This window comes from Ipomoea nil, unplaced genomic scaffold (assembly GCF_001879475.1).
Source record: "Ipomoea nil cultivar Tokyo-kokei standard unplaced genomic scaffold, Asagao_1.1 scaffold2647, whole genome shotgun sequence".
NCBI lineage: Eukaryota > Viridiplantae > Streptophyta > Magnoliopsida > Solanales > Convolvulaceae > Ipomoea > Ipomoea nil.
Window position 1 is genome coordinate 853,307 of NW_017619075.1, and position 16,956 is coordinate 870,262.

The following is a 16,956-nucleotide window of genomic DNA, read 5'->3' on the forward strand; positions in this document are numbered from 1 at the left end:
TGTTCCAATATAAGCGGTAGAGTTGTGACTCGCGCAGAGGATTCTTGCAGAGAGGATAACATCCCATGGGTAAGGCAACGGGGAGTGATACTATGATCACGGGCATAAATCAATAATATGTAGGCTGCTACAGAACAGAAAATCCACTATACATTCATAGAACCCCTTAGAGGGAAATATGAATCCATTGAGTGCTAAGTGTCATAAGAAAACTGAGCCTCAGGCCCTTTATTCCAGAGTAACGAAGTAAGGAATAGAGTATAGGGCCGACTAAGAGTTTTGAGTTCGCCTTTCCGTCTATAATAATAGCTTTCCTACAATCCCACTTTTTTGGGCAGAAAACCTCGCCCCAACTTTTTGTTCCGCGCTTTTAGTAATCGATCATCTTCTAGTTTTGTCTACTGTAGCAAAACCGATAATCATCTTCCCGTTCCCGTTTTGTCTTCTCCTTCTGCAGCGGAGAAAATGAAGTCTACAGAAAGGAAGTTCAATGGCGCAGAACGGTGAATAGACAGATCCGGTTAAGGCTCCTGCAGAACCTAAATTCACTGCCGCGGAACGGTGAATAGACTTACCCGGGAGATGATCGAGGAAGTAAATAATATATACGCTAATATGAAATCAACAAACCTTTTGAGACTAGGAGTATATCATGGGCCCACCACACGGACCGGAGTTGCTTACCTCATAAAGCTTTTTTACGTCCTGTATACTAGCCAGAATAGGGATGATGGAGTTCGGAGTGATGGGGCAAGCACAAATTATGGGAATATAATGAATCATGAAGAACCTCAAATGAATGGAATTACTGCTACGGAACGCCTAATTAATGATTTATGGGGGACATTCTATTTATCCTCATTTTGCCGGACGTTCAAGATTGGGATTCTTGAAGTTCTCCTAGAGACGAATCCAGGGTTAGGTTAGCTAGATTTGGGAAATAAATGGATTCACTTGGACTTAATTACTTGAATTCCTTTTTATATTCAATAATGTGTCCCTTCAAGTTGGGGGGAGCTTCTGTTTATACTAAGCCCTAACGGTAACATGGTGGGACATAAATGAGGAGCTGAGACATTTAATTCTCTCTCATCAATGGTGGCATCAATGGTGACTTCAATGGTAGCAGTAAGTGTTAGTAAAGCTACCCGTTGGTATTCTGCCCGTTGGACTTCTGTCCGTTGAGTTTCCACGTGGTGCCGGGTCGAGTACCTGTTGATGATCCGGGTCGGATGCCAGCCCCATTATCCTATCAATCAAAATTAAGAATTAAACTCTATATAATGTTTTAGATTTTGATTGAACTCAAAAGATTATTAGTTCGAATATTTTTGATTATGTTACATCATAATACAAGTTCGGTCCAGATATCGGATATAGAAATCACACATATATTAGAATTCAAAGTAAAGGTTATATATTCATATACATGTCATTCAAATGAATATATCCAAAAAAAATATTGTTAATATTATCTCAAAAAATATTAATATTATCTAAACTAAATTTTAGGTGAAAACTGAAAAATTAGAAAACAGAGAACAGTTTTCTGTTGGTAAACAAGTTTTCTAAACAGAAAACAGAGAATGAAAACTGAAAAATTAGAAAACAGAAACAGAAAACAGAGAATAGTTTTAAGTTAGTAAACGGACCCAGAATTTTTATAACCGAAAATGCTCATGTTTCGAATGTACAGAATTATATAATAGAAAACACAGAATTTTGTACCTAAAAATACAGAATTTTATAACTGAAATTTTCCCATGTTTCGAATGTACAGAATTATATAATAGAAAACACAAGATTTTATACTTGAAAATACAGAATTTTATACCTGAAAACACATAATCTTTTTTAAAATGATAAAAATCCCCTGTTTCGAATGTATAGACTTTTATACCTGAAAACACAAAATTTTATAACTGAATACACATACATTTTTGTCGCGTTAATTCTCCACACAAATGAACAAAAACGACCTGATTTTGAGAGGTGTCGCACATTGCTATGTGCGCCCTGGTGCACGATATAACGTTTGAGTAAATATAGGGTGATGGTGATTGAGGTTGAGTTGTTGCCTTGTTGGTATAGAAGGACCGAAAGGTTTAAGGTTCAAAAGGTTCAAAGGGGGTTGTCAAATAAAACAAAAGGTTCATCGTTAATAATTCCTTATTCCTTATTATATAATAGATTCATCCTAAATAATTCCTTATTATATATAGATGGCCGACTCGACGCTAATCTAATCCACAAGTCAACAAAGATCCCAAGCAAAGCCGAAATAAAACATTATTACATTTTCAACCAAATCAATCTCTCACAGCACCAATGAGACTTGTTGAGACTGATGATGCATCATTGTTTATTGACCCCTCAGCTGAAAATTTGGCATCTCCGGAACAAGCTCAACCGCCACCATATGCTTCCTCTCCCTCTCCCACGAGGTCGTTGTTCAACCATGGCGCTCTCACCTGCAACCCTGTTACGACTGCCGAGAATGCTGCTGCTGCGGTGGCGTTGACGGAGTCGGAAATGAGTGAAGAAGCTGAGACCACTATTGTTGTCCATCATCTACAAACAGATTCTCATAATCACTCTCTTAATACAGACTGCGTTTTGCTGTCAGGAATGATGATGAGCCCCCCAAGGCCATGGATGAACTTTTCTGGTGAAGAAGCGTTGTTCCTAAGCCCCAATTTCCACGCCGACATGGGGATGGGGGGAGGAATGATGATGAGCATGAGCCCCCCAAGGATGAACTACTTTTCCCCGCCATCCGGTGATTCCGATCCATTTAGATTGTGGAATTTTGCAGATCATAGTGAGTCTCAAGAGTTGGAGAATAGGAAGGGAATGATGATGCGGCCAACTTGGAAGCAGCAGCCGTGTATAGAAGAAGTTGATGACCCATATAGATTTTGGGATGATGGAGCGTATAGTGTGGGTCATGAGTTTCTTAATACGGAAATAATAATGAAGATGACGGTTTCATGGAATGCTGTGGATTCTGAACTTTTCCCCCACCAGGAGCTTTGGTGGAATATTGATGTACAGGCAATGGAAAAAGGATTGCCAGTGGCGCATTCAAATGTTAATCTTTTCTTGAAATGTAAGTATACTACCTTGAGTTTAATAGAAGTTGAAGTAGGGATCAGGGGAGCGTGGATTGAACAAAAATCAGTTACTCTTTCACCAAGAAGTGGTCAATGTGGTGTGCACAGTAGCGCCGTGCTTGAATTTCTGGAAAAGCAGTTTGGGGATACTTCCAACACTTTGCAACCAATTGTAAAATGCTTGGAAAAGGTGTCCCTAGAACTTCAGCGTCGGAATAATTTGGAAAGGCAGTTGCTAGACAACCTTGAGAGGCTTGCTGCAGAGTTTGAAAAGAGTGTCAACCTTGAGACGCTTGCTGTAAACTTAATAAAGAGAAATGCTTTGCCAGCACTACCTGAAGCAGAATGCAGGATGATGCAACTGAACTCACTATGTGAATGCCATATAATTCCCAAATCCAGTGCAACAAATGAAGAAACAAATAATGTAGTTGTTCTTGGGTTAAAAAGAACTTATGCCATAGGGAACAGCTTGAAGAATTATGCTGTTTGCAGTTCACAAGCACTTTATGCCAAAGGTGAAAACACTAGTTCACAGAAAACCGACAGTATCAGCAAGTGCAGGTGGGAGAAAGATCATGGAATTAACCGCCAGGTTCTTCAACAACTGTTTGGTAAGAGTCGCGATGATGCTGCTAAAATTCTTAAAAGGTGAGCTAACACTACACTTTTATCATATATTTGATTTGATGTGGTAGTATTCAATATTTTCTTAGTGTATAGATAGATAGGTGGTTATTGCTTCAATATATACTTTCTCATAGATACATTTGCTTTTCTTTAATCTCCCATTATATTATATTGTGCAGTTAGCATATCTACATTGAAGCGAGCATGTTGGGACTTTGGCATCAATAGATGGCCAAATCACAATAAGGGAAAAATGCCCAATTGCTCTCTCAACCAAAAACAACATGTACAAGCCTTTAAGAAACATAAAGGTATTCAAACATCTCCTGCTTTGCCTCCTCTACAAGCCTCAAATACAAGCCAATGTAACAGCACAATGTCTGTCAAGGTAACCTATAAAAATGATACCATAAGGCTTCCGCTCTCATCCTCCTCAACTATGAAATATTTGGAGGAGCAATTGGAAACAAAGTTCAAAATATCACTACAAAATATGTCTATCAAGTATCAAGATGAGGAAGATGAGTGGATTACCGTGATGTGTGATTCAGGATTGATGCACGGTTTGGATGTGTTGAGATCATCTGGCAAGACCGTAATCAGAATGATGGTCACCCCCAAATGATCATCTGATCTGTGGATGAAGGACTTCATTTTGCTCCTCTTCTCTCCCCTACCTACTTGTATTTCTTCCTTCTGGTGTTGGAACCATTCTAGGTTTGTTTAAAAACCGGTTTTATGTATTTTCTTCCCATTGTACTCTTTGTAATGTGATATGTACAATATAACGTACTCTTTTCACTGATTACTTATTTTACTATACTACTTTGCACTTATGGCATGACAATGGGATTCTCACCCACCAATGTTTACTATGATCGAAAGTAAAAAATCCACTAAAGATTAATGGTGTTTCATCCGCGAGTGAAAATCTCATTGACATACCATATATTACAACTCTTCTTTTTTATGTTAAATATTAATAATAAGAATAATATTGACAATTGAATGCTGTGCCACTAATCCTTTAGGTGCTATACTGAACCTTGGCTTTTCTAGAGTTTAATAAAGAACACAATGGCTGATATGTGCACTAAGCTAGTACTCCACTATTTCTCAGATGGTTGCTTTCCAGCTTCATCTATCTAAGCTCAAGTGTTTCCCAATATGCTAAAACATCCTATGGCTGGTTGCAGAGGGCTGTAGTGTATCATAGACATTATGCTTATGGAAAGTAGTAGAGTGCAGGACAGCAGTCTTGCCTAGCCTCCCAGGATCCGTCATTGATAAGTGCAAATGCTTCAACAGTTTTTATGCAGTCTGCAGAGAAAGGATTTGCAAGCTTTGCTATTGACTTTCTCAAGCATGGGTGGAGTTTCTCAGTTTCTGCTACTGTTTCAAAGACTGCAGCTGCCACTGTTGAGCCCGTAAAACTTCTGATTCAAAATCAAGATGAGATGATTAAGGGTGTTTTACAATTTGATGTTGGTTAGTTGATAAGTGGTAGCTGATTGTGTTAGCTAGTTTGACCAGCTGATAATTAGCTAGTTATAGAATATTGTCTTGTAAATTAGCTATTTACTCTTAGCTCATTACATATAAAATAATGTATAAGGTCATAACTATATTGTGTTATTTATTTAAGTTTTAAAGTATTTTTATAATTTATTGTTATCGTTGGGTTATTATTAATTATTTGTAATTATTATTATTTTATTATTAATATTGTTATAATTATAAAAAAAATACTTAGTAGTTAATAATAATTTAATTTCAAATAAAAATAAGTTGTTAATAATAATTTCACATAAGGGTTAACAAAAGTATGTGTGTGCGTCTGCGCGTGTATGCCAAAGAATCAATTCAGAAGTCAAGTTTTAAGCAATTATGATAATATTAAAAATGTAAATTAAACTTGAATAATGGTAGATCAAACTTGGGGCCACAGGAATAAATAGAGTATGAAAACAATAAATTTGGAAAGAAATTGTCTTGAGGAAAGACTTAGTAAAATAATTCCAAGGTCATTTAATACTATGCGAAAACAAGAAATTTGGAAAGTAATTTAGTTTTGAGAAAGACTTACTAAAATAATTCTTAGGTTTTTTTTTTTTTTTTTTTTTTTTTTTTTTTTTTTTGAGTACTGACTTTGTTATCATTTTCACCAAGGTTCAAATCTATGATCTCTCATATGAGAGAATCACTTCGTGCCACTAAATCACAAGGTCATTAGCATAATTCTAAGGTCATTTAATTTAATATTATGTGAAAACAAGAAATTTGAAAAGTAATTTAGTCTTGAGGAAGACTTAGTAAAATAATAAACTTGGGGCCAAAACTCCCAAAAGAATAGACAAAGGAAACAAGAAAACTAGGACTGGCAGAAAAAAAAAATATATATTGATCGAGATTACGGAATTTACTGGAAATATTTGGTAAGGAATTTTATTACAAATTTTTCCAGTTATGAAATTCAGCAAGTTAAGAACATACACAAAAATTTTCATATCAATCCAAGGACTAGAAGTAATTTTTTTGAATTTTTCGCTAAAATTATTCCAGATAGAATTTTTTTCTGGACAACACACTGTCAGGGACTTAATGAAATTTTCCATGTTTATTGGAATAAGTTTTCAACTCAAAATTTTTATGGATATCAACTTATAAGTGTAGGTTCTCTAAAAATAATTTCAAAGTGAAAAAGAGTCTAGAAAGTATTTTGCCAATCGTTATACCGTGCACCACGGCGCACATAGCAATGTGTGCCTCACCCTCCCAAAACGACCTCGTTTTGTTAAGTTATATGGAGAATTGACGCGATGGAGTGTATGGTAAGTATGTGTATTCTGTTATATAATTATGTAAATTCTATTATACAATTATGTATATTCTATTATACAATTATGTACATTCAAAACAAGTGATTTTTTTTAAGAGTTAAGAGTTTATGTGTATTATGTTAAGGGTTTATGTGTATTATGTTAAGAGTTTATGTGCATTATATTAAGAGTTTATGTGTATTATGTATTATGTATTCTGTTAGATTATGTGTATTATCCTTTCAAAAAAAAGTGTATGTGTATTCTGTTATACAATTATGTACATTCTATTATACAATTATGTACATTCGAAACATGAGAATTTTTTTTAAAGTTAATATCTGACACGGGAAAAGTGTATGTGTATTATGTTATATAATTATGTACATTTTATTATACAATTATGTACATTCGAAACATGGGAAATTTTTTTTTTAAGAAGTTAACATCATACATGAGAAGCAGAATTTCCAAAAAAAAAAAAAAAAAAAAAAAAAAGAGTACAAAACAACGTCGTTTTGGGGCAGGACGCACAATGCATTGTGCGCCCTGGTGCACGATATAATTTGCAGTATTTTGCGCCAAGTAGAAATTTCCTGGTCCACGCAGGAAATTTGCGCCATACAAATAATATGTTCAATATATTAAAAACGTATTTTTTTATGGCCCACGCAGCGTTGTGTGAACTAGGCAAATTATACCATGGACCAGGGTCTACCTTGAATTGTAGACAATGGTCCAAGAATAATCTTCAGATTCTGTATCTATAGTTGACACATTCTGCACATGCAGTTGATAATTTTTGTACCTGTAGCTATCATATTATGTGTCAACAATTATCAAATCAGATTCTATATCTATAGTTGACACATTTTGTACCTGCAATTGATAGTTTGTATACATGTAGTTATCATATAATATATTAGCAATTATCAAGTTATTTGTTTACATGTATACAAACTGAATGTGTTAATTGAAGGTACAAAATTTTTGTATCAAAATTTACAATGTAATATGAACCATGATCAATTGTAGAACAATTAGTGTGAACTATAGTCCACATAAAAATTTGCCTATTGAAACGGTTTAGCATCGACTAAGGTGTAATCAACAAGATTATACAGAGATCCTAACTATTTCTAGGAGTCTAATCTTCATCCAACTGTCCAAGTTGTATATTGGCCGGATGTAACACCCTCGATTTTTACCAAAATTTAAAAGCTTAAATTAAAGAAAAACAAGCTAATCATCCGTTAAGATAAAGCGGAAACAAAGTCTAAATACGGAGGTGCTATGCCATACCTATCTCAACATAGGTGCATAGGCTAAGTCTAAACCAAAATCTCAACAACAACGTCATAGGAAATAAGGCACACATGCCATAAGTCTAAGCAAGGGAAAACAAGAAGAGCTACACTATCTAGGGTCTACTAGCGCGCTTGATATGAACGTTTTTCACGCATCCATCAAGTATCAAATTACAGTATAGAGTTTAGATATCGTTCCACTGGAGGTGACTCTTGTAATGTTAGGAATTGATGCAAAGCGGAGTTAAGCACAAGCTAAAACTATCCTTATAGAAGCTAGACCTATCGATAAGGAGATGGTTTGATACGAAAAAGCTAATAACAAATAAGACAAATAAAACAAAGGACCAGAACTTGGTTGATTCAAGCTAATATGCCAAATATTGTACTAAGGATTAGAGAATTAAAACAAGGCATGGAGCAAGTGAGATGCACAAAAGTGTCCAAATACCACTCTCGTAACTATTTGGACTTGCAACCTCACCTTAAACTCCACTCTCGTGGCAATTCAACCCAAGGTTGCCCATGCAAGAACACAAGGCATAAATTCTCCTTAATACCCGAAATACTCTCGTATTGGGCATTAAGTGTGTGAATGTGTGGCTAGTGTACAAGCTCTACTCTCGTAGCAAAAAACACACTCCAAATCAAGCATATAATTGGGATCCAACAATTATACACAATTTCACTACAAACCCAATTCACACAACTAACCCTAGACCACCCAAATAATCCCCTTTATGCAATACAACTCAAATAGGCATCAATAGCAAGAAATCAAACCAAATCCTAGTCCCAAAACACTTAGCTACTCATAATATAACAATAGATACACAATATTAAAGGAGTAATTGAAAGCATAGATGAAAAGTAAAGAGAAGAGATAATAAGAAAACTTCTCTATTGAAGCTTTGAAATCCAAGATTTGCAATGTTCTTGAGCTTGGAAATGGAAAGGAACCACAAATCTACACTAATCTAAGCTATTCTAAACTAACCCTAACTAGAGAAATGAAAGGGAAATGAAAAATAAAATGAAAGATATGTTCTGGGGTGGAAAAATCCCCTTAAAAGGGTCAAAAAGTTACAGAGGGCTGGTCACGGGTGTGGCCACGGGCGTGGCTTCACCCGTGGCCAGAAATGCAGTCATTGCAGTGTGTACTGCCCAGTGGCCACGGCCGTGGCCACACCTGTGGTACACTGCCTGGTTGCCACGGACGAAATCTGTGCACCTGTTTTGACTTCTAGGCTATTTTTCACCCACAAAAATATTGAATTAGCATTTTCTGTCTTCATCAAAGTTGTAGACCTTGAAGTTAGCTTTCCAGTGATATAAAAATCACTTGATTTGGACACTCATAGACCGAGATATGATAAAAATACGGAGAAAGCGCCAATCTGGACGAGAAATGCCACCTTACTATCTTTTGTTTTGCCTTTCCATTGAATTGCCTATATCATCAAGACCACCAAGGCACAAGTATTTGGCACATGAAAGAGTGTTGTTCAATCTTCTTTTCTTCATTTTGCCTCAAAAAAATATCTCATGCTATGATAACTTGAAATCTTGATCAAATAACTCAATGTTTGGCTCAAAACATCATTTTCTTGTCAAGCCACCTAAGCACAAACAATCATTCCATAAGTTACCAAATTGGCTCCATAATATAATGATTAACCAGTATAAATACCAAAATGTGCAAGGGAAAAGCATTAGTTTTAGACATTCATCAGCGCTCTCCAAAAGCTACTCATAACCTGTAAAAACATAGGGATAACACCCGTCAGCCAAAGATGCTGGTAACCCACCAAATACGCGTTAAGTATCATAATATATAGATATAATAAAACCATTTGAGACAAAAGAATATAGTATATACCATTTTAAAACCAAGAGAGGGAATATCAATAGACTCATCATAACACTCTCAACAAAGACCAACCATCAACAACAATCAACAAGTCAATAAGGACAACAAGCAACATTGTGACACCCCGTAAATCCAAACACTAATCAAGGATTAATTGAAGAATTAATCCAAATCTCTTTGCTAATTTATTCCTAAAAATCCTGAAATTTAATAGTCGAGGGACTAGATTTTGACTAGTCACTTAAGTCAAAGGGTTGTACCTTGTGCTTCATGAGTTGTGCCCTTGTTTCCTTGTCTTTCCAACATTAGTAAGGGTAGGAATGTCTTTCTACCTAAGGTTTGTGGTTCAAGCTAACCTAGCAATATTCTTTCATTTCATTCACCCTTCAATCTAATCACAAAAACCTCTAGTCTCTCTCTAAAAATGGTTTAGCTTCTTCTCCAAGCTAGAATTGGAGCATCCAAGTCTTGCAAGTTTGTCTTCCAAGATTCCTACTTTCTTCATCTTGAGCATAGGGAAGGGTAAGATCCTTGTTCCTTTGATGTTTTTAACATCCCTTTAGGTGTCTTTTTCTAAAGATAAGATCTTTGTTGTCTTTTGATTTGTGTATGAAGTTGGTGTGGAATAGGAGCTTTAGGAAAGGCTTTCTAAGGGTGATAAGAAGAAGTTATTAGGCTACAAAGGTAACCCATGCTTTACAAAACCTATTTTCTTACTTAATGATTTCTTGGCATCTACTTGTGATTCTTGTGTTGAAATGTGAGATTTGATGCATTGTCTTGTGGTGATGCATGTTTAGAGCTTGTTCTTAGGGTTCTTGAATGCCATTGCTTGGTTATTTCTTGGGTTCAAGTCATATTGTTGTTGTGTGTGAGATTTTGGATGTTTTGGACTTGAACTTGGCCTTGTTGTTGAAAATCCCTGAAGGGATTATTTTGTACAGGAGAACATACCCGCGGGCGGAACGGCGGGCAGAGGCCTACCCACCGCCCCACCCGCGGGGAACTTGCCTTGTGGGTTTGTGTACCCGCGGGCGGAACCGCTGGTGGTTGTCCACCCGTGGGCCCACCCACGGGGAACGTGTATGATTGATGGCGGGGATTTGTTCCCCGTGATTCTTTTGACTCGGTATTGATGTTTTGACCTCCCGATGTTGTTTTATTGGGCTATTTGTGAGTCTTCTTGATTTTTGTATGTCTAGAACGGTATGTTTGGAATCCATGTAGGATTTGGTGTCTTGAATCGTGCTAAGAGTCCGACTTTGTGATTCGTTGGGCTAATGTGAGTCTTGAATGTTCTTTGGAACTACTTTTGGTTTACCCGTTTGATAAGCATGCTAGTTTGATGTTGAAATGCTAGTATGTGTGGTTTGTTCCTTCCTAATGAGATTGGCAACTTGTGTTGACAATCACTTGGTGTTGGATTGTGATCCTTTGTTGTTGGGTTATCACTAATCAATTTCTGTTAATTAGTTAACCTAAGAAGAAGTGAGAATTTTATTCTTTTAAGTTCACTTTGTTTAATAAAGTCTTATGAACTACAATTTTTTTTTTTATTTAGCATAAACACTAATTTAGTATGTGGTGTATTTGTGTTATGTACAGTTTTGAAGTATTGGTAGAAGACATTATAAGTGTTTGTCTATAAGTAATGAAAAACCCTGCATTTTTTTCTATCTTTTTATATTTGAAAATATGTAATGCAGATGATGGTTTTTGGGTTTTCGGGCCCAAGGAGGTCCAACACAACCTTAAGCTGGAGGATACACCTTTCACAAAAAGTCTAGATTTTTAGTGAAGTATGATGCTCAATAGTGCTCTCTATTCCCTCTCCGGGTTCTCCAATCTGCCTCTTACAAGGGTGGAGGAGCCCTCTTTATAGTGGCTCCTCCTCTACTGACTTAAAGGCCCATGACGGCCGACTTAAAGATTACATTCAATGTGTCGAGCCGTTGGGCGACGTTACGGACTCTGCCAACGGCTCTCTCTGGCTAGTAACTGGCGGACCGAGTCCGACCTTTTAATGCCTCAACGGCTCCTTGCCTTGACTGCTCTGAAGGCTCCCTCAACGGCTCTCTGGACCGAGTCTTCTCCTGGGCCGGACCTGGGTCAACTCCTCGTCCCCGTTTGGCATTGGGCCGTCCTTCCGGGCTCTGAGCTGGGCCTCCTTCTTCAGGCCTGGGCCGAGTCCTGGACCCGGCCCATGCATTCTTTCTGGGCCTCTTTTCTTGGGCCGGGGTTCTCACCCCATCAACTAGTCCCTCACTTTTCCATACCCGGTCCGCCAACCTGGGTTTGGAAAAGTAGTAACCATCTCCCTCTCACCGAATCCGTGCCTTGAATGACCCAGGATTGGCCCAGATTATTCGCTATCTCCCGGATCTCGCGGGACCGTTCTGATCTCCTCGGCCTGGCCTGGCACCTATAAATGACCTTGGTCGTTCTTCTCTTAACTTACTAATTCCTCATGGGTCGCTCACCACTGAAAGGGAAGCGAATTGACTTTGGATCGCCCCGGCGCCCCTTGCCTTCGAAACGGACTCGGCCTGAGAGGGAGCCTAGAAGGAAGGCTCCCCGTCCGACTCCACAGAGATCACCTGTTGGCGCTGCCTCCATGGCTCTTCATCCGCCGACTCCTGCTCGTCGTGAAGTCGCTCCGACTTCTCGCCCTTCTCCTCCTCCGGGGACTGCTCGAGTAACTTCCCCAGGCGGGACCGTTGTTGACGTGCCTGTCCCAGAGCAGCTGACCTTCCATATGACCTTTTCTATTCCTCTGGATGACTTGGACGGTCCGGTTACAGGGCTAATGAACGAGGAAGACTTTGCTCGTTATCAGGAGATGTACCCGGACGACGAAGAGCTGGTTGTGCCACCACTCATGCCGGCGTTCTGGGACTCGCTTTGCCCACCCCCTCCTGGACCATCGGGAGGGTTCTTTGGAAGCGACTCCTCCTCGCCGAGTGAGTGATCTTTGTGAACTGGGGTCGGCCGGATTCTCTAGAGGGGTAGTTCTTTTAGGAGCACTTTCTTACTCTGTAATAAGCTCCTTGTAACCTGCACCTTCTTTATTTTATAATAAAATATTTTCGGCCTTCAGTTTTCATCTTTTTCAGTATATTTAGTGCACTCGTCCGTCCCAATTGTCGAGGAGTCGGCCGCGATGTCGAATCCTCCCTCCGCTTGACACCTGTAAAATCTCGCTTCCCAGGGCGAGCCAGGTTTTTTTTTTCAGTTTAGCGTGCGAATCTCACCCTTCCCGAGCTAATTGGATGGGATTAGTCTCTGACAGAGATTCGCGCTGCCCATCCAATCCGGCTCAGTTATGTCAGTTACGATTCCCTCCGTGATTTGCGCCTCGGTCGTCGCTCTCTCGAGGCTCTATATAAGGGCTCTTGGTAGTTCTGTGCTTTCTCACCATTTTACATCTCAAAACCTTAAGCTATGAGTTTCAGGGACGGTGATCGTCGTTGGTCCATCCGTAATGAGGAGCATGCCCGGCAGGAGGAGCTCCGGCGGAAGAGGGCGGCTAGCGGAGGGCACCTAGTGGGCGACTCCGCTTCTGATCCCATCGTGGTGCCTCCTGACATGCTTGATCTGATGGTCGTGGAGCCGGAGGAGGACGAGATGGAGCCCATGATAGAAGATCCAGAGCCAGAGGAGGACCTAGACTGGGAGGCTCCTCCGCTTTTTGGCGTGGCCATGTCACCGAGTGCTCTGGAGAGGCCCCTGCGGATGGTTGTAGATGGGAAGCCTGCTGTGTATCTGGATGAACTGCCCGAGCCCAAGCCTGAGCCGAGTCCGTTGCCTTTCCGCCCCCACTACTACTTGGAGGGTCCGCAGCCGGTGCGTCACGCGGAGGAGGAGGAAGTTAAGCCCTAGGCCCGTCTTTTCTGTGTAATGCTTGTGGCCGAGTCCTCGGCCTTGTACCCCTGTCTTTATGGAATAAAATCTCGTTTTTACTTTTCGGTTCTTGGTTTTTGCGTGTTCCTTTGGCCGACTCTTGGTCGTCATGACCGACTTGTAGACTCTGCCCGACCAAGCCCTGTGGGTGACGGATTCGGCAAATCCGTCGGCCGACCTTGCGACCTGAAGCTCGTCCGGGCCCCTCCATTTGGCCGGACCCAGCCGGGTCACTTCTAGAAACTTCTAGCGTGAGCTGGATGGGCCCCCATAGCTTTTGCCTTGATGGGCTTTCGGCCTAGCAGGCCGGGTCATTGTCACTCAACCTCGGTCTAGGGTAGACGCGCTGCTTGCAGGCTAGCCCTAGGCCTGAACCTTCGTTCCGCCCATCGAGGCATTAAATGCGGCGTCCCTTCAACGTCTTGTCGCCTCCGATTCCTCCACTACGGAGGCGCCGCGTGGCAACCTCTTGGACTTCTTTCCCCCCTTAAAAGGCCTTTTCCTTCCATTCTTCTTCTTCAATTCTCCCACCAAGCTTCTGCTTTTCATCGTCTTCTCAGCCTCAACTCCAATCCGTAAGTAATGCCTTCCTCTTCTCATTCTTCTTCTTCCTCCCGTCGGCCGTCTTTTGACAACCCGGCGGGGACCTCTCCGTCATCTTCTTCTTCTTCTTCTTCCGTCGTTCGCCGCCTGGAAATGCCGGCGGGCTTCCAGGCGGTGTCTTCTTCTTCGCTCTTAGCCCCTTCTTCTTCTGGGGCGGCCACTCCGATGAGCCCAGCCCCGTTGACTACGGTGGCTGCTTTGCCGGGCGGCGTTGTACGACCGCGAGGCAAGTTTGACTCGGTTGTCCGGCCGTCCGGTCTTCCGTCGTTGGCCACAGCGGAGGACCTAGACATGGCCCGCTTTCTGCTTGGCCCTTCGGCCTTGGTCATCGCGGCGGAAAGCCGGCCTATCCACGACCCGCCGGAGGGTTTTGTGGGTATCCACCTGCACTCGGTTGCATTCGGCTTCCGAGTGCCTCCACACCCATTTCTTTCGCTCCTCTTTCGGCATTATAACTTGGTCCCGGGCCAGTTAGTGCCTAATTCTCGCCGACTCCTGACCAGCTTCATCAATCTCTGCCATTGGTGGCAGTGCGAGCCGGATTTGGACCTGTTCCGGTACCTCTTTACCGTGAACAAGGTCGGTTCTCACTCGCCCGGTTTCATCCAAGTCGCCGCCCGTCCGGGGCGACAACTTTTCGAGGGGTTGTCCGACTCGATAAAAGAGTGGAAGCCCCTTTATTTCTTCGTCCGGCCTTGCTCCTCTTCCTTCACCTTTCCGACCCTCTGGCCGGCGACTCTCTTCAAGCCCTGCTCTCGGCGCGCCGTCTTTACGGAGGATGCTGTCGTGGGCGGCGACTTCTTGAAGGGCTTTGGGCCGTACTCCGTCAAGTACTGGTCCCGAGTCCGGGCCATGGCCAAGCATGGCCTTCTGCCGGAGGGCGCCGCCACCGTAGGTAGCATCTTTTTCATCTCTTTCTCGACTTGCTTCTTATTTCCTACGGGAACCCTCACAAGTGAGTGGATTTCTTTTGCAGGTCCGTACGATTCCGACTCCTCCAGCTTCGGCGAGGCAATCGCACCGACCCCTGAGATGGCAAATAGAGCGGAAAAGATGAGGCGTCGCTTGACGCAACGCTCTACCGGTGCTGCCGCCGCGTCCTCTTCTCAGCCGTCGCCGGTGGTTCGACCGACTCCCCCACCTTCCCACAACGTGGTTGACCTCACACCTTCGCCCGTGGTATCGCCCAGTCGGCAGCCGCCTCCTCCTTCTACTGAGAGTCCGAGTTCTAAGCGGCCTGCCGAGCATACGGAGGGGCCGACTCCGAAGAGGATCAGGCTGTGCCACGAGGTGGACGAGGATGCCCAAATCTGGATGGGCAACACCTCCGTTCGCAAGTGGTGCAAGGATGTCCTTCTGCCAAAAGATGTGGAGTCGACCCGTGCTCTTGGCGACGGGTTCATCATCGAGGCCTTGCTCCGTCAGTCGTATCGCGTAAGTTTTACCCATTCGGCCTTTTCCCTCTGTTTTACCCATTCGCAAGTAGTGTAAGTTTTTTCTTTTCTGTTCGACCGACGGTTTGGTGTGCAGGACCTCGCCCTCCAGATGGAACTGGGCAATCGGTTCCAGGGCTTTAGGAATGATATGCGGGCCATGACCGCCAAGCAGCGCCAGACAGAGGAAGCTCTCCTGGAAGAGCAGGCGAAGCAGCTCAAGATGGTGGAGGTGCACAACGCCAAGTTGCTGAGGGTCACCCGTCAGTGGGAGGAGGAGAAGGGCAGAGTGGCCACGATCGCCGCGACTTCTGTCGCAGATTATAAGAAGTCAGCGGCCTTCGAGGCGGATGTGCAAGCGGCGGTGGCAGCTCGGAGGAGAGAGGTGGCCAAGGAGTGGCTGGCGACCCCAGAGGGCGATGATTTCCTCCTAGACCTGGGCGAGCGGGATTACCGCCTCAGCTTTCGTGAGGCGCAGATGGAGATTTACGCCACCCTGTTGGCCCGCGACTCTTCGTTCACTCCCGAGAGCTGGGGTCTCAAGCCGGTGCTGGACGCTGATGGGCCGGCTGCGCCTACTGACCCGGCGACCCTTCCTACGGCGACGCCTCCAGAGCTCGCCGATTCCTTTCCTCAGGCCGAGGACCCTTCCTCTGTTCCCCTTGCTGGACCATCGGCGGGGGCGCAAGTTGAAGGGGTCGCCGTTGGTACCCCCCCCCCCCCATGTAGCCTAGGGTCTTTTTTAGAATAGACCCTCTTTTGTAAGGGCTGGCCTCCTTATCGGCCGTATTTTAATAATAAAAAAAAACAGCTTTCCCTTCTCTTTTCACGGAGTTTGTCTTTGGGGCTCTTTTAATATTGGCATTCTTCTAAGGTTTTGAATCTTACTCAATCGAGGCGACTCCTTTACGCTTCCTCCGAGAAACGACTAAGGGTCTGGACCCTTGCCTCCCAGTCATTTCTCGCCGAGTCCCTCAGTCGAGGCGACTCCTTTCGGCTTTTTCACGGAAACGTCTAAGGGTCTGGGCCCTTGTTTCCTATCTTTCTCTCGCCAAGTCCCTCAGTCGAGGCGACCCTTTAGGCTTTTTCTGTTCTCAGAAACGGTTCAGGGTCAGTGCCCCGTTGTTTCTATATATACTTGCCGAGTCCCTCAGTCGAGGCGACTCCTTTCGGCTTTTTCACGGAAACGTCTAAGGGTCTGGGCCCTTGTTTCCTATCTTTCTCTCGCCGAGTCCCTCAGTCGAGGCGACCCTTTAGGCTTTTTCTGTTCTCAGAAACGGC

At 42.7% G+C, this 16,956-nt stretch overlaps 1 protein-coding gene across 1 annotated transcript in view; it reads left to right on the top strand.

Moving 5' to 3' along the window:
* Positions 1-16,956, top strand: part of LOC109154495 — a 150,136-nt gene that overhangs the window by 51,118 nt on the left and 82,062 nt on the right. Inside the window, exon 3 of the mRNA XM_019302250.1 lies at positions 2,718-2,891. Within this exon, the coding sequence (XP_019157795.1) occupies positions 2,718-2,891 (174 nt within the window). The remainder of the gene's footprint in view (positions 1-2,717; positions 2,892-16,956) is intronic.